Source organism: Neomonachus schauinslandi, chromosome 12 (assembly GCF_002201575.2).
Source record: "Neomonachus schauinslandi chromosome 12, ASM220157v2, whole genome shotgun sequence".
NCBI classification, from domain to species: Eukaryota; Metazoa; Chordata; class Mammalia; order Carnivora; family Phocidae; genus Neomonachus; species Neomonachus schauinslandi.
The window spans coordinates 92,190,600-92,217,098 of NC_058414.1; the positions used below are offsets into that span (position 1 = coordinate 92,190,600).

The 26,499-nt window shown below is 44.9% G+C and overlaps 1 protein-coding gene across 1 annotated transcript; it reads right to left on the reverse strand.

The window, feature by feature from the left end:
• Positions 1–4,235: 4,235 nt before the first annotated feature.
• Positions 4,236–26,245, reverse strand: MKRN1 (makorin ring finger protein 1). The gene is made up of 8 exons (XM_021692763.2): positions 25,886–26,245; positions 17,601–17,729; positions 11,490–11,719; positions 10,817–11,043; positions 7,817–8,031; positions 6,937–7,047; positions 6,241–6,379; positions 4,236–5,887 (listed from the first exon to the last, which is right to left on the reverse strand). The coding sequence occupies exons 1-8, from the start codon at positions 26,068–26,070 to the stop codon at positions 5,675–5,677; spliced, it is 1,449 nt and encodes a 482-aa protein (XP_021548438.1). The 5' UTR covers positions 26,071–26,245; the 3' UTR covers positions 4,236–5,674.
• Positions 26,246–26,499: the final 254 nt, after the last annotated feature.

The following is a 26,499-nucleotide window of genomic DNA, read 5'->3' on the forward strand; positions in this document are numbered from 1 at the left end:
GGTCCCAGAACAGCAGGACGGGCATCCCCCACTCCGGAACTGCTGCTTCACAGGCTGCATCTAACTAGATCCCCCACCTTGCCCCTTCGTTAGCAAACCTGAGTCTTGAGAAGTTCTGCTTGAGAAACTGGTTCCAACTGCAGGTCAGGACAACATTTACTAAAATTCTCAAGCTTAACGTATGAAGGCAATCCAGCCTGTAGTGTTACTGACACTTGCCAGATCCGAGGCCCCATCCGCTGCCAGGGATTGCAGGGTGCTGCATGGCCCGCCTTTGCCCATCGCAGGAATTCCGCGCGGCTGTTCCTTCTGAAGGATGCCCTTTCTCCCCTTCAGATCTCACGTCAGATGAGCTTTCCCTGCCCAGAGTAGCCAGACCTCTTATTAAAAGTTCTTATTTTAGGGGCGCCTGGGTGGCTCAGTTGGTTGAGCGACTGCCTTCGGCTCAGGTCATGATCCTGGAGTCCCGGGATCGAGTCCCGCATCGGGCTCCCTGCTCAGCGGGGAGTCTGCTTCGTCCTCTGACCCTCCCCCCTCTCATGTGTTCTCTCTCATTCTCTCTCTCAAATAAATAAATAAAATCTTTTAAAAAAGTTTTTAAAAAAAAGGAAGCTCATTTTAATCTACACCTTTATAATAATCAAATTATCGAAAAAAATATCCACTGTTAATCACTATGTTATACACCTAAAATAAAATCACACGGTTATGTTAACTTCATGAATATCACAACTATTCTATTAGGGTATTTCATGCCAGGGTACATTAGCAAAATAAACGCCAAACCCCCACCCCAAAAAGCTCCCACATCTCAATGCAGGATTTGGGGTGGAGGGGCTTTCCGCTCTCCTGTGACTTAGGGATCCAGGAAAACATCTCCATGACAGCAAGAGGGATGGATGCCTGCAGCAGGTGGTCTAAGGGAGTTACGTGGCACCAAGTGAACTGCAAAGGAGTCTGGGATGTGGAGGGATCACATGGACTGTTCTGATGTAGTTTCTGCCACTGTAACTCCAGTGCTGGCCCAATGCCTGGGAGGGACTATCTGTAAAACAAATGGTTACCTTCCTCTTAACACCAAAGCAAGTGCCATGGGAGAAAGTGGGTTAGTGGACCTGCATCCACGTTAAGTAAAAGCAAGCCCTTTTAAAGAAAGTTAAGTAAACGTATCAGAAAGAAGTCTTGAGGGGAATAAGCTTTTGATTAAAAGGAAACTAGGCACACCAACTGGACCAAAAAATTCTTGCGTAGGTACTGCATGATATTTTTTCTATGCACAGCTTCAGAGGTATAATGAAGACCTGGTTAGTTTTGGTGAAGATCTTTGATATTTTCCATTATCAGCAATGGATCTCTTCCTGTCTTTTTTTTTTAAGATTTTATTTATTTGAGAGAGAATGAGACCGAGAGAGAGAGCATGAGAGGGGGGAGGGTCAGAGGGAGAAGCAGACTCCCTGCTCGGCAGGGAGCCTGATGTGGGACTCAATCCCAGGACTCCAGGATCATGACCTGAGCTGAAGGCTGTCGCTTAACCGAGCCACCCAGGCACCCTCTTCCTGTCATTTTTAAAGATTTTGAGAGAGAGAGAGAGAGAGAGAGAGAGAGAGAGAGAGAGAGAGAGCATGAGAGGAGAGGGTCAGAGGGAACAGCAGACTATCCAGTGAGCTGGGCGCCCGATGTGGGACTCCAGGATCATGACCTGAGCTGAAGGCTGTCGCTTAACCAACTGAGCCACCCAGGTGCCCCTCTTCCTGTCATTTAAAAGGAAGAAATAAAAACTACCTTGTTTATTTACTACAGAGTACTTCTTTTATCTAAAATGGAAGGCTGTTTGGGGCAGGTGGGTGGCTCGGTTGGTTTAGGGGCTGCCTTTGGCTCAGTCATGATCTCAGGGTCCTGGGATTGAGCCCTGCCATGGGGTTCCCTGCTCAGCGGGGGTCTCCTTCTCCCTCTGACCCCTCTGTCCCCACTCAAAATCTTAAAATTCCACCTGCTGCTCAAGCCTATGGAAACTCTCAAACTGCTTCTAGTGTTTGAAGGATACTTAAACTACCCTGTTTACAACAGTATTTTTTTTTAAACTGAGCTCTATGTCCAATGTGGGGCTTGAACCCATGACCCTAAGATCTACAGTTGCATGCTCTGATTGAGCCAGTAATAATTTAAATAAATGCTTCTTACATTTCAAAAACTGGGGTACCTGGTGCCTCAGGCAAGTTAAGCGTCTACTTTCAGCCCAGGTCATGATACAGGGTCCTGGGATCTAGCCCCACATAACGCTCCCTGCTCAGAGGGGAGCCTGCTTCTCCCTTTCCTGCTACCACTCCCCCTGCTTGTACTGAGAAAAATCTTTTTTAAAAAAATTGGAAAATCACACTATACCAGTCACCTTCTAAAATAACATTTCCATCAGTAACATTTTTTACCAATGGGTAAAACAAGAAAGCAAGAACAGTTTGTAATATTCTACTAGTATCTATATACCAAATACCAATTTTAAACCACGCAAGTCTGTGCTGGTTCATTAAGACAATTGACTTCATCATATAATTGGGGAATTTAGTTTTTACTTGATTACCTTGAGTAAGATGCCTTAAAAAAATACTCCTAACAGGGGCGCCTGGGTGGCTCAGTCGTTAAGCGTCTGCCTTTGGCTCGGGTCATGATCCCGGGGTCCTGGGATCGAGCCCCGCATCGGGCTCCCTGCTCCGCGGGAAGCCTGCTTCTCCCTCTCCCACTCTCCCTGCTTGTGTTCCCTCTCTCACTGTGTCTCTCTCTCTCAAATAAATAAATAAAATCTTTAAAAAAAAAAAAAATACTCCTAACACAACTGAGTATTTTAAACAGAAGTATCTTTTTTAGTTTTCCTTATAAAATGATGGTTTCAACCTGGGACAGGCTGCTATGCTGTGACAACCATGACCCTTTCTCCATCTCCTGCACCTTCTCCATCTCAAGTGGGTAATTATTTGCTTCAAATGAATCTGTGGGAGCTCACAGGAGTTAAGAAATGGAAACAGCACTTACTGTGTGTAGTGGCGGGCAGATATTTGAGACCAGTTTTGTGCAGTGGAGAAGTGAGAATTCCACTTACAACAGGTGGGCACACAGCGCACGTGCAATTCACAGGACAGGACAGCAACTCACAGGACAGGACAGCAACACACATGACTGGCGGATACACGAACTTCCACTGCCTTTTCCAAGATGCAAAGGGAGCTGCTCCCAACACAAACCTACCTCAACTCCAGTAAGCTATTGTCACTGCCTCCGTAGACCATTCCCTGGACCACAGACTCAAATACGCCAACAGGGCAGCTACTGATGAGCCTCTCCCTACTTTCCAGACACCAAAATGCAGAGGCTTTTAAGTCTCCCCACTCAGAGCCCCAACACTTCTACCTTGCCTCGGAGGCTCTCCATCACTCTGGGGGTGCATGTGAACCCCAGCACGACCTGGTCAGTAGCAGCTGAAGGCAGACTTTCAGCACTTCTGGAAGGAAGCAGTGGATACATGAGCTCACAGAAACAGACAACTTGTGGACCTACAGCTGTTACCATGACCATGCCAAGTCACAATACACACAATTCCTAGAAATGCAAACACCGGTAATTCCTAATCCAAATGTTTTAAACGATTCCACTTACTTAAGAGTGACAGCAAGCACAAGTAGGATGAGGGGCAGAGGAAGAGGGAGAAGTGGGCTCCCAGATGAGCAAGGAGCGGGGATCATGACCTGAGCTGAGAACAGACTGAGCCCCCCAGGTGCCCCTCTAGGAAGCAGTATTTTTACAAATAAGCAATGCAAAAAGGTCACCACAGAATGGTTTTTATTAGAAGTGTGATAGAACAGTTGGAGAGAAAAGTACCCTTTCGAAACACATCATGTGTTGTGACCTACCTGCTATTTGTGGGTAGGAAGCGAGTTCAACCACAGGCGGATGGCAGTGCTTTTGGCCACTCAAGGCGGCCTAAGAGTTAGTTAGTCTTGCAAATTCTGAAGTACAAAATAGTGTGATGATCCCAGCTGGTAAGGTCTCGCTCAAACATTTCTCAGCAGGCCAGGTCTAGGGAAGCTATCACTTTTCTCAATGAACTGTATCCACAGAACTGATGAACCGATCAGAGTCAAGAAACAAATGCTATGCTTTGACACCTACACGGTTCAGAACACCTCATTACACAAAACAGAAAGCCAATTTGGGGTGTTTTTTTTATTGTTTTATTTGGGAAAAGTGCTTCTTACAAAAGGGCAGCTGCAAAATACAGAGACCTCTGCAACAATTACTTGTTTTTTCTTAGAGTGAAAGAATGGGTGGGATCCAAGGAATCAATCAAAGCAGTAGATGGGACAAATGAGGAGCATCTCCAAGTTATTTTAGGAACTAGAGCGACAAAACTCAAAGCTAGTTTCCAATCTTCTTCTAACAACTTAACTTTAGCTTGTCTGGAGGATTACCACCCCCGCCCCCCCCTTCAGTGGAAAAGCATGACTTACTCCTGCCAACCAATAACCCCACTACAAGAAACACCTTCAACTAAGTTCTGAATCACATCTGTCTACCTGCAAAGCTCAGGGATGGAATGAGGCAAATACCCACAAAAACAAACACAAAAACCTGACAACAAAACCTCAAATGAGGACAAACATTTGTCCCAAAGTGCCTGGCCTGGAGAGGCTGGGAGACCCTAAAATATTAAATACAACTGTGTATCCGAGCCCTGGTTTGTGTTACTGAATGGGACCAGCAGACAGGCGACCCCTGTGGCTAAGCCCATTTCTATTTATATAGACAGAGCTAGCACCGCTCTACCGACAGCTACCGATATCCTGCTTTGTCCTTCACATCTGTGTGCCATACGAGGCTGAAACCACTAAACCAAAGTTTTTCCACTAAGGCTAAGAACACAGCATCTATGCAGGGATGAGAAGCTTTTCACACACTCTCACACACACCAAGTCCATCAGCCCCCGGGAGTCCGCTTCCAGCTCGGCCGTTCACGCAGGCCACTGCATCTGTTGTACGTGTTCCTTCTCAACTTCCCTGTCGTGCTCAACACAGTAAAAATCTCAACACATTCGCACCTGGTTCTGGTTACCCAGTAGTAGGACTTGTGCGCAATTCAACGAGAAACCAAAATCACAGAACAGGTGCACAGTGGGAGTTATGGGGTAGGGAACAGATTTAAAAACACAGATGTGCAGATTTCACCAGAAACCTTGGGTATCCACCTCGTAAGTCTGTGGCAGGCTACGTGCCACAGTGCAGATCCGTCACCCATCCCGTCTATTCTTGTACCCCAAAGCAGGGCCAATACTGTTCTTGAACCTGGGATCCTCTAAGTGTGGAGAGTCCATCAACGCTACCCTAGAACGGTGTCAATCTGGTGGAAAACAGATGACGCAACATACCTATGCTAACTGTCTGACAGTTAAATTCATGTTACAAAAAAACTAGCTTTAAGGTTTATTTTTGTAACTTTTTAAACAGAAAACAACACACTCCTTGGGGCAAGGTGAGGGATCGAGACAGGCCCTGGGTAAGGAGGATCACGACAGCACCTGGAGTTGATAGGCCTGCCTAGGAGAGAAGCTCGGGCACTGCCACACCACCAGAGGGCACAGCTACTGTCTGAGGTTCAGCAGACCAGTTCACCCGCCACGTCAAGCTGCTATAGATCCAAGTCATAAAAATCTTCCAGCTCATCATGAAACAAGTCCCACTCGTCTTCAGAGTCTGTCAGGTCGTCGTCCCCACCTGCAGCCAAAAGCATAAGCAACATCTCGCCCAGCTCAAAGGTGACAACCTCCTCTTCTTCGTTGTCAAAGGGGTTGCTGTTCTCTCTTTCCTCAATGAGCTCCCAGAAGTGGTTCCTTCGTTGGGCCTGTAAAAAACAAGGCCATGATAGGGATGGCACTGTCCAGTAGCATCTTCTATTCTGTTGTTTCTAAGGCAAAACATCCAGCACACCAGAGGGCATGACGAACCAGACTTCTTATTTAGGGTTGACTTTACCAATTCCTCCCCTCTGGTTACTTGAGGCAAACCGCTTACTCTAGACCTTTAAGAGCTAGCTTTTCCTCACCTATCCCTCCCAGTTCCCTGAGGTTGCTGTTCTTTCATCTGCCAGTCTCACTCCCAGACCTGAGTGTTAATCTCCTTCCCCTACCCCAATCTGTGTGGGACTCAACTGATAGGGTGGTATTTCCCCTCCTTTAAAAAAACAGCGAGAGTTACCCGGTATCTGCTTGATGTTCCCACTTTCTGTCTCTGTGGCTCCTCTCTACGGCCATCAGGGTACGCATGCTTGTAAAAACAGTTCCCTCCAAATGGGCAGCTCCCACGTCCTTCATCAAAATACCTGCACGCCTTGTTGCTGGAAAGGAAAATATCGCAACCCTTATTCACAGTGGATTTCAGGTCTGTATTTGACTATCATCCGGTATTTCTTTAAACAGGTAGTGATAGAACCAGCATGTCTGCTTCCAGCCCTCCCCAAGGTGTGTTCTTAAACGTGTGTACTAATGCATGAAGCACTGACTACAGCAAGATACTCTGTTCAAGTCTGTGCTGTTCGTAACAGCTCCAGTCCCGCAGATCCAGCAGAGAGAGAAATCTTCTAGGAAGCCCACACACAAGCACACAGGACAACTGTAACACGGACTCCGAATGAGGCCAGAACCCACTCACGGGGCTTCAGCTATCAGAGCAGACTTCGTTATAACCCAGTCCCTGGGTGTGCACCCCAAGGACTGCGTTATAGCAAGGTACACAACGGGTAAGTGTTATCAGGGGTGACAAAAAGGAACTGTACTGGGAAGGCAAAGAAAGGGTAGGAAGGAGGTAGGAGTATATAATGCAGCACTGTTCTTTTCAAAGTGAACCCAAGCGACGTTGGGATCTTAGCCTGAGAAAAGGCTGCAGTGCTCATACCTCATTGCTTCCTTGTATTTCTGAATGAGTTTCTGCTTCTCTTCTTTCTCCTCCACCCAGTACTCACTTGGAATGACAAAGTTAGATGTGATCCGGCATTCTGGGCAGGACCTGGGAAACAATGAACAGGCTGCAATGCACATCCCCCGTGACAGGCCCACTCTTCCTCAAGGACACACCCTGGTGCGTCACCTCCATACTTAAAAGACTTAACTGAAAGCCAAGTGGGCATTTCCTGAAAGGGTTCCACACACTGTCACACAACTGACCATTTCTTTTGAGGCAAGACAAACTCCTTAAATCAACTCAATGGCTAGCCAGTTCACTCAAAAGTAACTTCCATTAAAAAAAAAAAAAAAAAAACGAAAAACAAAAACAGAAAAAAGAAAACAAAAGAAGACATTTCACACGGACTCCTTTTTCTTTCATTTAAATAAATTTATTTCTTGTAACTTTGCTCTGTTTAGATTATGTAGTTTTTGTTCAGTTATGAGAACAATCTTTAAAGGATGGTGGATTATTGGCTAGCTTAATGGATGAATAGGAAAGTGGAAAATGTAAAACGTCAGGAAACATACATTCAGAGCTAGGTAAGTTTCTTCACTGAGCCTAAACTGGCTAATCCATTAAACACAGTCTCCTCAGAAAAAGCACGAAGATTCTACTAACTGATACATAGGGTTTCCTCATTCAAATAAAAGATATACCAACTAACCTAGAAGCTAGCTGAAATACAAAGAAGAAATTCCAATTAGAACACCCCCATTTCAAGACAAAATGCATGCATTTAAATGCGGTCCATCTGGTTGAAAGTTGGCACAAGATACTAAATTCTTCCCCAAAATAGAAAGCACAAACGAAGATTGGGGAGGAGTCTCACTTTATGATCTTGCTCTCAAATTGCTTAGCACTCCTCCACTTGCGAATACACTTGAGACAGTAAGTGTGGTTGCAGTTGGAGAGAATCCCAAAGCGGCGCTCGCTAGGGTTGGCTTTTTCATAGACCACCTCCATGCAGATGCCACACACCATGTCCTTACTGCGCTGGACAGCAAATGAGAGCTCCATGTCCTTCTCATGGGCCTCAATGCAAGACTAGAAAAAGTGGAGAGAGAAGAAGTGTAATCAAGTCACTGAATAATGAAAGACTTCAACTTGACAGTTAATGACTCAGTTCAAATAATCAAGTCAACTGAAAAGATGTTCCCAACTGACTCGAAAAACGGCTTTGTTCAAATACAGGTGGACATTCTACATATTTACATCCATCACTAGAGTCAAACTAAGAACTCAACTTCAGAAACTGGGGGAAAAAAGTATCATCCAATCTTCGCTACCCTACATGTTACAATACATGTTAAGACAGTTTTTCATACTAAGCTTGATCTTCTGGTTTCTAAATGGAAAATGTAATTAAGATTAAGGTCTTAATTTACATGTCATGAAGTGAGGGTGAAGGAAGCTAACATTTATTAGGCGACAATTAGGTGCTTAGGCACCTAATTTTCACATTAAAAAAAAAACAGCTTTGAGGGCGCCTGGGTGGCTCAGATGGTTAAGCATCTGCCTTCGGCTCCGGTCATTATCCCAGGGTCCCGGGATCGAGTCTCACATCAAGCTCCCTGCTAGGCGGGGAGCCTGCTTCTCCCTCTGCCTCTCTCTCTCGGTCTCTGACTCTCATGAATAAATAAAACAAAAAAATAAAGTAAAATAAAAATTAAAAAACAGCTTTGAGATAGATACTTCACATACCATAGGATTCATTCATTTAAAGGATACAATTAAACGGTCTTTGTAGATGCACAGTCATGCAACCATCAAACCAGTCAGTACTGGAATGTGTTCACTACCCCAAGAACCACCCCATACCCACAGCAAGGAAATCACTTCACCGGAAACCGACCCTTCCCCCACTTCATTGTCAACTACTAATCTGTGGCTGTTCTTATTCGGGCATTTCATATTAAGTGTGTCCTTTTGTGACAGGTTTTGTTCACTTAGCACATTTTCAGAGTTATCTATACTGAAGGTATCAGTATTTTATTTCTTTTTATTGCTGAGTAATATTCCATCACAGGGACAGACCGCTATTTATCCATTCATCGGGTGGACATTTTGGTTGTTTCCAACTTTGGTGCTATTAACAATTATGGGGGCACCTTGCCCACGCAGAAGAGCATGTAACCCTTGATCTCGGGGTTGTGGGTCTAAGCCCAATGTTGGGTATAGAGATTACTTAAACTTTTTTAAAAAGAGGTGGGCGCTTGTGTGGTTTGGTGGGTTTTGGCTGAGGTTCTGGTCTCAGGGTTCTGAGATTGAGTTACCATGTCTGACACTGCACTTACCAGGGAGTCTGCTTAAGATCCTTTCTCCCTCCCCCTCCTCTCTCAAATCTGTAAAAAGAGGGGCATACTGGCTTAATCAGTGAAGTGTGCAGCTCTTGATCTCGTAATTGTGGGTTCAAGCCCCACACTGGGCATCAAGTCTACGTAGAAGTGAGGCTGACGGACATTATATATATACACATACTTTTTAAATTTAGAACACGTTAATTTTAAGGAATAGAAAAAAAGCAAAGTCGGGCGCCTGGGTGGCTCAGTCGTTAAGCGTCTGCCTTCGGCTCAGGTCATGATCCCAGAGTCCTGGGATCGAGTCCCACATCGGGCTCCCTGCTCGGCGGGAAGCCTGCTTCTCCCTCTCCCACTCCCCCTGCTTGTGTTCCTGCTCTCGCTGTCTCCGTGTCAAATAAATAAATAAAATCTTTAAAAAAAAAAAAAAAAGCAAAGTCACCCATAATTACACATAACTACAGTATTTTAATAACATTTTTATTTTCTGAAAGTTCTTTTTAAACAATCCTAAAAGACACTACTAAAAAGGGGGGGGGAAGGAAACAAATAGCACTGCTGCCAATACCCAATATATAGCTGAAAGACAAGGATTTAACTTGCGCCAATTCACACAGCCAGCATGTCGTGAAGGTAGGATTCAATCATGTCTCTTATACTATGCTTTACCCAACAACCAATTAATTTTTTTAAACGTGATAATGGTTAGAAGCAGAATTTGTTGCTCCAATAAATATAAAGTTTGTAAAACAATGTCTTCAACAAAAAACTTACATTGCAATTGGGCTTAAAAACCATAGTCTGGGGGGTGCCTGGGTGGCTCAGTGGGTTAGTGGTCTGCCTTCGGCTCAGGTCATGATACAGGTCCTTGTTGCTCAGCAGGGAGCCTGCCCTCTCTCCTGCTCCTGTTCTCACTTGCGAGAACTGTAGTCTGAAATCCTCATCCACCGTGATTGGGAATGTAAAATGGTGTACTGATTGTGCAAAAAGTCTGGCATTGCTCAAAGTGTTAAGCATCGAGTTACCAGATGACCCAGCAACTCTACTCTCTAAGGTAACTTAAAACATGCCCACAAAAACTTACATATGAATGCTCATGGCATTATTCCCAATAGCGAGTGGGTGAAACAATCCTAAAGTCCTTCAATTGAGGAAACGGAAAAACAAAACGTGGTATAGCTATACAGTGCATTATTATTCAGCCAGAAAAAGGAATGAAGTGCTGATGCACACCACAACACAAATAAACCTTGAAAACATTATGCTAATGTTTAAGACAGTCACAAAAGGCTACATAGGATTCCATTCATATGTGATCTCCACAACAGGCCAGTCCAGCCATTAGTAGATTAGTTGTTGCCAGGGAACTGCAGGGAAGGGCAGAACAAACTAATGGAGCTAAGGGGCATGAAGTTTTTCAGGGGAACTGTGGTAATGGCTGCACAAGCATGTTAATGTATTAAATACCAATGAGATGTGCGTCTTCGAAGAAATCTCACATGCATTAACGGACTACTTCCCTGAAGACTTACTTTTATATGCTGCGATCTCTGGGCAGCATCCGTCGGATGGAGGACCTGCAGCCCACACATGTCGCAGGAGTCTCCGTGGAGATACACACAGTTCTCCCCGTACCGGCATTCTCCGACCGTAGCATAGGGGCAGAGCTGCTGCTTGGTTTCTGCTGCCGTTTGCTCTTTCTCCAATTCCTCCTTGGTCACTGAGCCCTGCGGGGATGCTTCAGTGCAGGAAGGGGCAGCTGAAAACATTTAAGAAGGTAGTAAAGGTCCAAAATGGGTAAAGCAGATATATGAACCAAGGTATCTGAGAACCTAACTGAACAGAAAACACATGAGAAGAACTTCAATTAAATTCCGAAAGTCTACTAACTAATCCCTTCTCTCTCTTGAGAGATCAATTTTCTAATGCTGCTTGTTGAAAAAAAAAAAAAACAAAAAAACCCCACTTTTACGTACTTCTTGTGCGATTGCACTGATTAAAAGATGCTTCGGTTTTTCTAAACATTCTAAATTCACTGGGATTCAAAAAGTTTCTTTCACTCCATCGGTTATTCTTAGGTAATCCAATTTAGAGTATTAACTCAGGCTAAGTGTGAAGAGTGGAAGCAGGAAGGTTGCGAAAGCCTGCTAACTGGTGAGCTATGGCCTAGCACCCTAAGTTGTTTTTAGTCTTCAAAATACTCACTACGGCCACAGTAGGGCTGCCCAGGAACAAACTCAATGGCATTCACCCAGTCTTCTGAACCTGCTCCTACAGTTGCAAAGTTTGAATTTCTTGACTCGGCTTCGCCCGTATTCATTTCAACAACTGGGCCAATGCCTGATGAGAGACTTGAGGAAGCAGCAAGGGAGGATTTCGCAGTTAGATCTGCAGCAGTCACTTCGTCCTGTTTCAAAGGCTTGCTATGTTCATATCTAAAAAAAAAATTCAAAGTCAGCAGTCACTGTCTAGCCAGCAGCCCCAATTAGGGTATGAATTCCCTGATCCTGTCCTTGGGTTGTTTTCAAAATCTCTTACCTATGAATCACCCAGGAAATTGTTAAAAGGCAAATCTGGAATCTCTAAGTCTGGGGCAGAGCCCATGATTCTGCATGTCTATCAAGCCCACACAGGGTATTACTGCTGGCCCAAGCACTCTTGAGTAGCAAGGTCACAGACCAGGGGTCAGCAAACTTAGAGCCTTCAGCCAGGTTTGGCCTAGAGGCCATGTTTGCCCACCCCTGCAGATGACCATCTATCATCCCTCAAATTCCACTCGAATCTGGAGTCTCACGGTTCCCATGGCAACTCTGCTAAAGAGACTGTGCACCGCAAGATTGATCGAAGCAAGGCGAACCCTCAAACTCAAGTAGAAAACATAAAACATTTTACCACATATGTTAAAGTGTTCACAATATTAAACAGGAGACTTAATATACAAACATGTATTCTTTTCCTATAGAGTCATTGACCTGATAACTTTTCAAATTTTTACTCTATACCTTTTCATTCCTTTTCATTTGTAAATTATTAAAACACATCCCCAACTATTCCCTTCAAGAACCCACTTCCAGCCCAACAAAATCCCCACAATTGAGACATTCAGACACAATAAATTAATGATACATAGTAAGTCTGAATTGGCATAACTTACAGTACACGTATCTAGCAGGTCTTGCAAACTAATCGGGCCATCCTAACCACGGGCCAGCTGTGTTACTGGTGTGTGTATTTCCATCTAAAATAAACATAAAGGCTAACTACATACACACCATCCCTTAGCTTACTGCGAACATTTGCTTGTATTTACCATTGTATTCTATCATCTCAAACCTTCATATTCCCACTCTTAAGCTTTAGGGAACCTACTTTCCCTTGCCTTCCTTCCAAGTACCTGCTGTCAGCTATAAAACCCGGTGTGTTTTATTCCAGACTGGAATCCTGAATCATGCAAGCTGAGAGCAGAAACCACTGGGAGTATGCACCTGCACCACACCTCACTTCATTGTCAAAAAATTGTCAACTGGTGTTCTAATGTGACTCTACGCTGCTCTGTATGACAGGAACCAATGGCCACATAGCTCTTTATACTTCAGTGTACAACCAGTTTGTTGGTCCCAGCACTAGCCATATTTTCAAGTATTCAAGTAGCACAGGTAGCTCATAGTTACCATATTAGACAGCATTTTTTAATAGATTTTACTGGAGAGAGAGAGAGCATGAGCAGTGGGGAGGGACAAAGGAGAGGGAGAAGCAGACTCCCCGCTGGACCTGAGCCAAAGACAGACACTTAACCGACTCAACTAAGCCACCTGGGCACCCAAACAGTTCAATTTTTTGAGCAACATCTACTAATAAACACATGCCATGCATTAAGGACCGTATCATCTGGGGCGCCTAGGTGGCTCAGTCAGTTAAATGAAGTAATGATCTTGGGGGTCGTGAGAGAGGCCCGCCTTGGGCTCCAGGCTGGGTGTGGAGCCTGATTCTTCTCTCCCTCTCCCTGACCCCCAAGGCTTGCTCTCAAAATAAATAAATCTTAAAAAAAAAAAACAAGCAACTACTGAGGGGTCAAATTTAGTGAATCAAGCCGGGTCCTTGAATACAAATGATAATCTATTTTGAGTATTAACTTTTAGGGATGCCTGGGTGGCTCAGTGGGTTAAGCATCTGCCTGCATCTGACTTCTGCTCCTTGCTCAGCAGGGAGCCTGCTTCTCCCTCTGCCTCCTGTTCCCTCGTTTGTGCTTTCTCTCTAAGAAAAATGAGTATTAACTTTTAAAATCAAATCTGCCAATTTAGCCAAAATTAATCCTTTAGTGCAGATCTATAAAAATGATTCTGAAGTGAAGATCTGTCCATAGGTACTAGGGAAAGAAAGTCCAAATAAGAAAAAAAAAACCTAACAAAGCAAGAAAGATGCAAGACGCATTTTGAAAGGTGCTTACTAGGGGCACCTGGGTGGCTCAGTCATCATGATCCCAGGGTCCTGGGACTGAGCCCCGCATCAGGCTCTCCACTCAGCAGGGAGCCTTCTCCCTCTCCCTGCCACTCTGTCAACTTGTGTGTGTGTTCTCTCTCAAATATTAAAAATAAACAACCAACCAAAAGGTGCTTACTAAGAAATATGGTTCACTGAAGCACGGACCTTCTTAAGAACAGGGATCAATCCAGCCTATGACCCTCAGGCCGAGCCCAGAGCTAAAAATGGTTTTGATACTGAGCAAGCCAGCCAGGCTCCCCATTGACAAGTAACTTCTTTTATAGGCCACAGGCCATTTATGTGGGCAATTTTAACTGTATAATTCAGGAGACAGCAACGGACTTGTATTCTTGGTTTCGATATTTTTAAATGGTTGAAAAATGTACTCAAATTTCAGCGTCTCAGTAAGTTTCGTGGGAACACACCACATTCATTCGCTTATGTATAATCTACGCCTGCTATTGCCGAGAACAGTATGGCCTCCAAAGCCAAAATACATTTATTATCTGGCCCTGTACAAACGAAGCCTGCCAATTCCTACTTAAGAGGACTAACATCTACTGGATTCAGAGTCCATGATGATTGTGTTTGTAATGATTATTAAATTAATTCCTCAAGATTGATTAAAAGACCTATCACAGAATCCGTGATCCTTTTTTTTTTTTAAAGATTTTATTTATTTGACAGAGAGAGACACAGCAAGAGAGGGAACACAAGCAGGGGGAGTGGGAGAGGGAGAAGCAGGCTTCCCGCAGAGCGGGGAGCCCGATGTGGGGCTCGATCCCAGGACCCTGGGATCATGACCTGAGCCGAAGGCAGACGCTTAATGACTGAGCCACCCAGGCGCCCCCGTGATCCTTTTAATCAAAGTGTTAAGAAACAATACTGAGACAACACTGAAACCAATATTGGGCTTTTCTTTCACATCTTTGCAAATACTCTGGTATAGTATTAATTTCTATGTAAGGAAACTGAAATAAATTTTTCTTCCATCTTTAAGCAAGATTAAGATAGATGCTTTCCCCTCTGGTTGGCTACTTCCAACCCCCAATCATTCCAAGGTCTGGTATCTGTCTTTAAAATTTTAACTTATGGGGCACGGGGGTAGCTCAGTAGGTTTAGCGTCTGACTCTTGGTTTCAGCTCAGGTCATGGTCTCAGGGTTCCTAGGATCTCCTGGGAATCATGTCTGTGTCTCTCCTCCCTCTGCCCCTCTCCCCGCTTGCATGCTCTCTTTCAAATAAATAAATCTTAAATACGTTAATTTGCGGGACTCAGTGGGTCCAGAGGGAAAGAGCCCTCCAAAGGAAAGAAAATCTACCATAGCAATGGTTTTCAACCAAGGCAATACTCCCTCTTTCTCCACTGGGTGTTCATAAACAATGAGGGAGTTCTTATGGCATTGAGTAAGTGGGGGCAAAGGATGTTGAGGTCGTGCAATGTGTTCAACACTTCTGAGTAATGGAGAACTGGCCTAAGTTAACAGTGCCACCTTCATGAGGCATGGACACAGTAACATTTGTCAACTGTTGGCATTAGCACATTGTCTTTCATCATAAACTATTACCTCTATGAGGCATTCAATATCTGAAATCCCTGGGCACTGGCCAATTTGTGTAAAAAGATCCCTACGCAGAAAGAGTGAAAAGTAGGTGTAAATCTTCCAGTCTGTCCCAATTGCCACAGAAGCTTCTTTCAGGCCAACTAGTAATAATAGGTTTCCCTAATTCCTTTCACTTCACCCTGAGAGCTCTAAACCTAGCTCAAAATCAGATCATTGGCCAAAGAGGGAGCTGCATCTTTAAAGAAAAAAGCCAGTTATCAGGTGACTTGAAACTGCCTCCATGTCAGGGCGTCGCCAAAACAGTGCACCCACCTCACTCCCTGGCCTTCGACCTCAGTCTCCCACAAGGAAGTCGACTGATTACAGGGTGAGGTTGAGGATGGGCTTCCATACTTATTCCCAAGGAGAATATGAAATGCCTAAATGCCATTTAGGGCTGGGGAAGTTCCCTGAAAAATAAGCTGATTAACACATACAGCCTCAGCCTTAGCTTCGATTTCTTCAATTTAACTTTTTCATTCTCCCCACCTATATGGTCCAATCTGATGAGTCCCTCTTCTGAAGCAGCAGCTGATCTGTTTACCAGCTGTACTGTAAGCATACTCTCCACTTCACTCTGCTGGACACCCTAGTTTCCCCTCCCACTCCTGGCATTTGTTTCTTCTCTCCCCGGACGGAGTGTACAAGACTCTCGGCTGATTGTTTAGGCAAAGAACCAGGCTCCCCTACAATTAAGCTGGCCTAGAAAACCTGCAGAGACCATCCTACTACAAAGAATCGCTCCTTTATATATAGTAGGATGGAGTTCTACCCCCCCCCCTTCATACTGTGACGATAAGCCTGGCGGTTTGGGTTTTTTGGGGGTGTGTGTCATTTTTCCCCTTTCCAGTAATACTGCAATGAAAAAAATTAGCAGAGAGCAAAAGGACCTAAACTCAGGTATCAGAGTTTCAAGTATGTCCAGAATTCTTTGACAAGCCTCCCTTCAAAAGGTGGGCCCAATCTCTCTACCCTTGAACACTTCAACATGGGCTGGATTTAGTGACTTGCTTGTAATGCAGAGTACAGCGGAAGTGAGTGCAGGACTTCTGAGACTAGGACATAAAAGGCATTGTGGACGTGTCCTTGCGGGCTCTCTTGAATCACTTGCTCTGGGGAAAGATAGCAACCAAGTAGGACACTAAAGCAGCCCTAAGGAGAGGTCCAGCTGGTAAAAAACTAAGGTCTCTCGGCACCTTAGAAGTGATCCTCCAAGCCCCCGGGGAGAGGTCAGATAATGGCGGCCCTGCCCAAATTCCTGACGGCAATCTCTAGAATCTCACAGCTAGAACCACCCAAGTCAGACCCCCAGAAACTGGGAGATGTTTATCATTTCTAAGCTGCTAAATCTCAGGGTAATTTGTTCAACATCAACAGGTAACTATTTTTTATTGGTTTTATTTATTTGACAGAAAGAGAACAAGCAGGGGGAAGGACAGACAGAGCGAGGAAGCAGCAGGCTCCCCGCTGAGCAGAGAGCCCAATGAGGGGCTAGATCCCAGGACCCTGGGATCATGACCTAATCAAGGCAGCTACTTAACCGACTGAGCCACCCGGGCCGCTCCAATCAACAGGTAACTGAAACATCTTTTCTAACTTGGGAAGATTAATAAAACCTCCACCTATTTCTAAGCACAAGCCACTGCTGCTGAATCGCAATATAACAGGATTATGGTACCAATTCAATTAATAATGATAAGAGATTAAAGAATGAATCCCTCTTGGTTCTTAACATTCTGATGGTTACTAGACACATTCCTGAGTATTCCCTCTAAATCTAAGCTTAGATTTAGTTTTGCAAGCTGAAGGGTTTCAGGGAAGTTGACACTGAATGATAAGCAATGATAAGCTCTCGTTAAGTAGTAACACTATTCCAAATACCTACGATGCCATTTTCTCTCCTAATTCATTATTAAGAGATATGCACATCACTTATAGTCTTAAAAAGGAAATGCGATATACAAATACTTTCTCCACACCTTATCCCTAGGTTTGCAGAAGGAGCTCCTCAGGAATTACTACATTACAAACTCATTTTTTTCAAAAAAAAATGTATTAATACATGCCCTCCAAGTTAAAAGATTTAAAGTGTACTAACACTGCTAAGGAATACTTTTCAAAGCATTTATCTCTTTATAAAGCTATTGGCATTATGTATTTTACTCACTTTTTCTCAACCTCTCCCACTCCACCTCTCAGCAAAACTGATCTGTGTGTTCTGAAACATCTTACCTGCAGCGGTCTCCGTAAATGCAGTATCCTCGCTGAAAATACTTGCACACTACACCGTAAGGACTGTCAGAGAGGTCATGGGAGTAGCGGCAGTTATCTCCTTCCTTACAAACGCCGTGCATGAAATACCTGTGAGAAGAAAGAACCACAAAGTTCAAGGCAGTCCTAAGAGAATTCATGACCAATGGACACCACCAATAACACACTAGAGAGTTCCGTAGAGTAGTGATATCCTAGTGCTGTATGGTAATATACCCAATATATCCTATTCTACACAAACATGTGAAATGAACACAACAGCAAGCAGAAATAAGACTGTATGAGGAGATTATCCGTTATGGTATCACACGAAGACTGCCTATACATGTGCGCACCAATTTAAATTTCAACTCTGAGGTGCTCATTAATCTGGTCTCTGCAGTTTGGCCACAGTTCTCATTTCACAGTCCTAGGGAGGTAGTAACTTTAGCTATAATGGCAGCTCTACCTGTAAAAAAAGATAAACAATGTAGACCAGAATGGGTCAGACTACTGTATGTTTCACTACTTCACGAAACCATTTTAGGGGTGCCTGGGTGGCTCAGTCAGTTAAGGGTCTGCCTTATCGGCTCATGTCATCATGATCTCAGGGTCCTGGGATTGGACCCCATGTTGGGCTCCCTGTTTTGCAGGGAGCCTGCTTCTCCCTCTGCCTCTGCCCCCGATTCTTGCTTGCGCTCTTGTGCTCTCTATATAGTGCTCCCTCAAGAGGTTTTAAAAAGATTTTATTTATTCATCTGACAGACACAGAGAGAGGGGGAACACAAGCAGGGGGAGTGGGAGATGTCGAGAAGCAGGCTTCCCGACGGAGCAGGGAGCCTGATGCGGGGCTCGATCCCAGGACCCTGGGATCATGACCTGAGCCGAAGGGGGATGCTTAACAACTGAGCCACCCAGGAGCCCCAATAAAAAATTTTTTTAAAGATTATTTGACAGAGACACAGAGGGAACAAGTGGGGGGAGTAGGAGAGGGAAAAGCAGCCTCCCTGACCTGAACCAAAGGCAGACGCTTAACTGTCTGAGCCACTCAGGTACCCCTAAATAAAATCTTAAAAAAGAAACCATTTTAATGCTTGAAAAGCCACGTGAAGGGTACCTGAGTGGCTCAGCTGCTTAAGCAACTCGATCTCGGCTTAGGTCTCCATCTCAGGGTTTTGAGTTCAAGCCCCACGCTGGACTCCAAACTGGGCATGGAATCTGCTTGTAACTTCATGTAAAACCCACATGTGAAAATATAACCAAATTTGCTGCACACACAGAGGCCAAGAGAAATCACCTTATGTTCTTTGGTTAGCAGATTATTGCTCCTCAGCCTTAAAGTATTACATGTGTACCTAACTAGCAGTTTCCGCAGTTTCCTTAACACCAAGGATCAGAGTATGCCTTAGTAGGACCTGGAATAGCACCATCAGCATCATTTGGAATTTGCTAGAAATAAACACCTCATACCTACTAAAATCAGAAAGTGGGGATGGAGGGGGATGAGTAGAGCAAGCAGCATCTACAGTTCTCTAGGTTAGAAGTCATAGTCATTTTTTGATCACGTAGAGTAGAACCACCACCACCATCCTCCATCTTCCCATCACTGACTTCTGTCAGGGTTCGTTTCTCCCCCCTCCCCCATTTTTTTTTAAAGTAAACTCTACGTCCAATGTGGGGCTTGAACCCACAACCAGAGATCAAGAACCACATGCTCTAGTAGTGACTGAGCCAGCCAGGCAGGGCACCCCAGGTTTTTTTAAATTTCTTTGCTCCTTTATTGGTATCGGTCTCTTGAGCAGAGAGCAATGAAGGTTTATTTTTGGCAGGCCACAACTCCCCAAACAGGCACAGAAGGAAAAAGTACGTATTTCCTTAGTGTGGCTGACGACATCGCTATATCCAAGAGTGTCACAGTTATCTAGAATGAGTGTATACTCCACTTGCCCACTTATCTCTGAGTATGTATAAATTATCCATATTTACCTAAGGAAACTGGAAGGCGGCTGCCCAAAACTGAAATGTGAAAGGTTCTATTCAAAGAGTACCTGTAAGGGAAAACTTCTGCATGACAGTACATCACTTTAAAAGACTAACATGTTGGTGGAAATAGTTAAAATGACCAATATCCTAAAGTGCCCTGGAGTTGTAGTCCGTTAACAAAATCTAAGAATATATTAGGAAGTGATAATTTAACTATAGTTGACCTAATTTCAACAGTTATTTTAAGTTTACCATAATGTAACTCAGGCAACTAAGTTAAACCACTTGTTTATCAACAGGTAATTAATTTTGGGGGAGCCTGGGTGGCTCGTCGCTTAAGCGTCTCACTTCGGCTCAGCTCTGATCCTGGGATCAAGCCCTGCAATGGGCTCCCCACTCAATGGGGAGTCTACTTGTCCCTCTCCCTCTGCTCCTCCCCCTGCTTGTGCTCTTTGTCTTAAAAAAAAACACAAAACTCATTTGACTGCATAAATGAAAACATCAACAGACACCCCCTAACTATACAAGCCAATGAGAATTACATTGTAGGGGCGCCTGGGTGGCTCAGTCGTTAAGCATCTGCCTTCGGCTCAGGTCATGATCCCAGGGTCCTGGGATCGAGCCCCGCATCGGACTCCCTGCTCGGCAGGAAGGCTCCTCTTCCCTCTCTCACTCCCCGTGCTTGTGGTTCCCTCTCTCGCTGTCTCTCCGTCAAATAAATTCTTTAAAAAAAATTACATTGTAATCACCACAGCAGTAAAATATTGCTTCAAAGTACATAGAAAAGTATCCAGGGGTACCTGGGTGACTCGGTTAAAGTGTCTACCTTCGGCTCAGGTCATGATCCCTGAGACCCAGGATTGAGCCCCCTTTCCAGCTCCCTGCACAATGGGGAGTCTGCTTCTCCCTCTGCCCCTCACCCTGTGCTTTCTCGCACTCAAGTAAATAAGGATAATCTTTAAAGAAAAAAAAAAGTATCCAGTTGGTAAGGTTATCCTTTTGAAACAGTATAGTGCTCAAATACAGTAGTTTACTGTCTCATGCCCAGTGAGAACTGTTCCTGTTTAAACACAAGAAGGTGTCTATACCTTCAGTGTTTCTTTGGGATCATTTTAAGTCAGATACAGATACGGAGGGGCGCCTTGGTGGCTCAGTCACTAAGCATCTGCCTTCGGCTCAGGTCATGATCCCAGCGTCCTGGGATTGAGTCCCACACAGGGCTCCCTGCTCAGTGGGGAGGCTCCTTCTCCTGCTCCCCCTGCTTGTGCATTCTGACAAAATCTTCAACAAAAAACTGGGGAGACTTTTAAATTCCAGCTTTGTCAATGAGAAGCTATATGACTTTCTGCAGGTTTCAGCAATCTTTTAGATATAAGAATGTTTAAGTCAGTACCTGCATAGTCTGTGCTATGCATGTTCATTCAGATCTGTCCTTCCACATCTTTACTCTGCCCTGCCAGACCACATTTGTTCACTATATTGGTTTATGACCAGCCTGGCAGAGGAGGTACACAGAACAAATCAAGTTAAGAGTAAGGCAACGGGTGCCTGGGTGGCTCAGTCCTTAAGCGTCTGCCTTCAGCTCAGGTCATGGTCCCAGGGTCCTGGGATCAGGCCAGCATCGGGCTCCCTGCTCAGCGGGAAGCCTGCTTCTCCCTCTCCCACTCCCCCTGCTTGTGTTCCCTCTCTCACTGTGTCTGTCAAATAAAATAAAAAAGTAAGGCAGGGGGTGCCTGGGTGACGCAGTCGTTAAGCGTCTGCCTTCGGCTCAGGTCATGATCCCAGGGTCCTGGGATCGAGCGCCGCTTCGGGCTCCCTGCTCGGCGGGAAGCCTGCTTCTCCCTCTCCCACTCCACCTGCTTGTGTTCCCTCTCTCGCTGGGTCTGTCAAATAAAATCTTTAAAAAAAAAATAAAAATAAATGAGAGTAAGGCAAACGATTAAGGCAAGACACCTGTATGTCATGCCACAAGATTTTAAGTAACTGTAGTAATATAGCCAAAATACAAAGAACCTTTTCATATGCAGAAAGATACATCATGTATCTATATGGTTCAACATGAAGCCGGAGAAGAATTACCCAGCAATGACATGTTCCTGAGGTCCAGAACTAGCAACACTGAAGGAATTCAAGCAGACACAAAATCACCTGATACTTCAGAATCAACAAAAATGCTAGAACACAAGCCCTAATTAGTTACCGCCAAATGCTAAACATAAATGGTTGTTTGGTCTGTATGGTCTGGGTTTTCAGCTTATTTTTCTGGCCTTTTATCCCTCAGTGATATGAACACTATTGGTATTTCCAGAATTAAATACAATTCTCACAGTGAAATCCCTCCTCACCAACCCATCTCTAAGAGATTATGATTGTGAAAAGTGTTACGCTGTATCAGAAAGTAGAAAAAAAGGCAAACCTCTCAAGAAATTTCTCCCCAAAATGAAACCGAAGTTTTGTTTTTTGTTTTTTATTTTCTAAAGATTTTATTTATTTACTTGACAGAGAGAGACACAGCAAAGAGAGGGAACACAAGCAGGGGGAGTGGGAGAGGGAGAAGCAGGCTTCCCGCAGAGCGGGGGAGCCCGATGAGGGGCTCGATCCCAGGACCCTGGGACCATGACCTGACTGAGCCACCCAGGCGCCCCTCGAAGTTTTATTTTTTAAATGCCACCACCAAGCCACCAACCAAATCTTGATGCCATTGCCCAGACTAAAGCTTCCTTTGGAGAAAAGGCTGGGCCATAGGACTTTAAAATTTATTTATTTTAGAGAAGGATGGGGGGGGCACAGAGGGAGAGGGAGAGAATCTCAAAGCAGACTCCCCACTGAGCTTGGATGGGTATGGGGTCCATCCCTCCACCGAGATGACCTCTGACCCTCCCTCCGGCTCGTGCTCACTGCAATGTCACTCCAGACATTGTCCAGTTAAGACAAATATAATCGCCTAGAAATCTCCCTACTGCTGTACCTCTTGGAAACCTAAGAACGTTTGCCAAAATACATTACAAAACACCCTAACAGTAGCTTCTAGGGTACAACAGACCCGAACAATACCCTCAAAGTACCTCTAGGCATCATAACAACCTGCCTGTGGGCTGACAGAAGAAATTACAGAATGCTACCTAATTCAGCATTTACCACTTCATCGGCTATGGCATTTTTTAACTTTGATACTTAATCTGAGGAGTGCATGTACTATTTCAGACTAGACTGCAAATTCCTGGTGGCTGAGGACCATGGTTTACTCTGCTTTTTATCTCTTACAATACTTATACAAATAATAGTTACCTATTTAATAAAAACTGTTAGGTGACATGGCAAATGTCAGTAGCAAATTAATTCTTAATGAATGGGCTGGTAACTTTTTCAGTGCCACCCCTTCAAAAAAGCCTATATGCTAGATAGTTTCCAAGTAATAAACTTCACTATGGATAGAGACTTTCTGAATAATTTCCTTTATTTTTAAAAATCAAAATGAACACACTTGGTTTTGGGATATTATTTCAAATGCCAGAACAGTCATCTACCACTGTAGAACTCTCATAAAGCAGTGTCTAAATCCAAAATTATAGCTTGCAAGTTATGACTTTTAAGTATTTTAACCCTATACTCTCGAAGAAGCTAAGAGCAATAGCATATTCCATAATATTCCAATAAAAAAATATGAAAAATGGCCTGATGGGGGCAGCATGATACAGTTCCCTGGGAAGGTATAAGTTTTTCTTAAGCTGCAGACATCAAACACAATGAGGTAGAATTTTGAGAAATATAAATAGTAACCAGTACGAAAATTGAGCGATTTAAAAAAATCTGTCCTCCAAATAACTAACTACTTGGAGGATTATGTCCTATGTAAACAGCCTTTTTTTTAAAGATTGTTATTTATCTGACAGAGAGACCGAGAGCAGGAACACAAGCAGGGGGAGTGGGAGAGAGATGCAGGCTTCCCGCGGAGCAGAGAGCCTGATGTGGGACTCGATCCCAGGGCACTGGGATCATGACCTGAGCCGAAGGCAGACGCTTAAGGACTGAGCCACCCAGGCGCCCCCTAAGTAAATAGCCTTAATCAAACTGCTAGATGGAAGGAAATAAGCAGAAACACTAAAGTGTATCACTTAGCTTAATTCTCCTCTAGAGAGATTTAGCAACACAATGAAAATACATTTTTGCATTCCCTTGAACATCTAGGGCATCGTCTCTTGTTGTAGGCACTAATACTTATTTAATGAATAACTGAATGAGGTAGTCCCCGAAAGATACTTAAGTACACATAAGGATAAACAAAATAGGGCCCCTGCTCAAGAAAGCTCAAGGTCCACAATAAATGAAGATCTCATATTCACTATCCAAAGAGAATTTTAAAAATACATGTTCATACCTAGAACTGAAAACAATAAATATTAAAATCAAAGATATACTAGCCTGTACTTTTTAAAAATTAAAAATAACTTAAGAAAAAACTAGTACATCTAAGCATGTTATCTTTTACATAATGCCTTTCCAAAATATTAGATTACTGAGCTATGTAAATTTTTTTAAATACATATAAAATCTATTGGTTCATGGGCAATGAATTCCCACCAGTCCAGGAACAATCTACAATATTGCATTTAACTCAAAGATCCTGAAGTCAAGCAAAGAGGAATGCTTAGTCTGGGTTTTCAGCTTATTTTTCTGGCCTTTTATCTGGCCTATTTAGTAAGCTATTCTGAATTCTGGTTATATACTGCTGAGGAACTAGAAAAGGGAAGTAAGAACAGGGCCAAGTGTCCAACAGAGAAGAAAGTGTAAAAGTGACAATGAATTCTGGGCACTGCTGTAAAGTTGGGTTCAAGTTACAGCTGCCAAGATAAAAAATGAGATAAGTATGGTAATGCCAGGTTGGTGATGGGTGTTAAAAGCTAGACTATATTGAGATTGGAAATGATAGGTTAAAATCAAGGCTTTGTATGGAGTTCCTGTTAAGAACTCATATTCAAGCAACATTATTTTCAGTATATAGAGGTAGATTGGGACTGCCAGTGAAGGGCTAAAAACTCAGGTATATAAAGGTTACACTAGTTCTTTTTTAAAGATCCAACTAGCACATATAAATCAACTGCAGCATTGTAGAGAAAAAAATTGTAAATAGGGACTTAACTGTTTCATGAACAAGAATTTTGAAATTCTCATTCAAGATACTGCACTTGATTCCATTCTTACGATCTACAACGACTGGGAAGAGAAGCGACCTAAAAGAGCTTTTATGCTTCTTCATCCCGCTACTGAAAATAAGCTCAAGTTTATTATTCATGCCTTACATGTATATAAAAACAGAGAACGCCATTTAATATCACTGTTAACACCAGGACAGTGAGTTCTGTATACCAAGAATCCTTACGTATTGCATGGAAATTATCCCACCCCCGGGTGAAAACCGGCATTCCAGTTGTATTTTCCAACTGCTAGAAAAACGCTTCCAGTCGCTAAAGAATCCAAGGTAACATTCAATTAAATGCACTCATCCTGTATGTACAGCTCGGTCAATTTTTACATGCGTACACACGTACCTATTACCGCCATCCACTAATTTTTCAAATACTTGCATCTATCTGACATACCAAACCCAAACAAAACCGCTCTCCTTCGGAAGTAAGATGCGTGTTATTTCAAAAGAGAACATTTTCACCGCGGGAGGGGAATGGACAGCTCGTGGGTAATTCAAGGCGGAGGAGACGACCTCAGCCCGGCACTCGGTTCTAAAACAAAGCTCAGAAACGCCAACCTCGATAAACATACAAAGAAGAAATAACAAAAGCTACTTCTCGGGTGGGGCGGGGGCGGAGAGAGACGCGAGCAGACGTTACCAACGGATGACACGGTGCCGAGGCCAGGCGGCCAGGCCACCTCGTCCGGGCCCGCGGCCGCGCTCCCCAGCCCCGCAGGCCTGCAGGGAGGCCGGCTGCAGGCGACAACACGCACCCTTCCTTTCGAACCTGCGGAGCTCCAAGCAGGGGCTGCCGATCCCGCGACAATGAAAAGGAGGAGGAGTCTGCCCACCTTTCTCTCTACGCGGCGCGCCGCTCCGCCAGCGCGGGGAGGGCGACGGGCGGTGCGGCGGCCCCGCAACAGAGCCGCGCGCGCCCGGCACCGCGGCGGCCGGCGGGGGTTGACGCAGCGCGGGCGGGGAAGCCGGCGGCGGCCAAACGCCGCTCTCCTCCGTCCTCCGCCCGCCCCTTCCTCTGCGCCCTCTCCGCGGCCTCGGCCCCCTCCCCGCGCCGGCGCCCGGCTGCGCAGCGTCTCACCTGCAGGTGACCTGTTTAGTCCAGCCGCCGCCGCTGCCGTCGCTGCCGCCTTCCCCTCCCCCCGCCCCCGACGACGGGGAGGTGACTGTGGGGATAGGGGTGGGGGAGGCCGCTGCCACCGCCGCCGCTGCCGCTCCTGCTCCTGATGTTGTGGCTGTTGTTCCGGGAGCTGCAGCCTCCGCCATTACTGTTTATCCCATACAGCAATGGCACCGGAACTTCCGGAATCACATAGTTCCGGTCCGGGTGCGGGAGAAGGCGGCGAGGCGAGGGGAGGGGAAGGAGACTGGGGCGCCGGCTCGCTCCTCTTGGCTTCGCGTAGGGTCTCCGAGCGCTCTAGCCGCTCGGACTGCGGGCTGGAACCGCAGCGCCCGCGGCCCGCCCCTCGACCCCGGCGCCCAGCGTCCTGATTGGCGGATGAGACAGCCCCACCTGCGGGGGCGGGGCAGGGGCGGGGCCCCGCGAGCTGGGCCCACCCTCACTGCTCCCCCCGCCCCCCCCGACACACACACTGGGCGGCACATCTAGGGAACTTATAAAGTCCTCATTTCAAGAGTGCTAACCCAGAGGAATACCTGCTAGCAAAGGCTGATACAGTGGAGGGCGGGAATTGA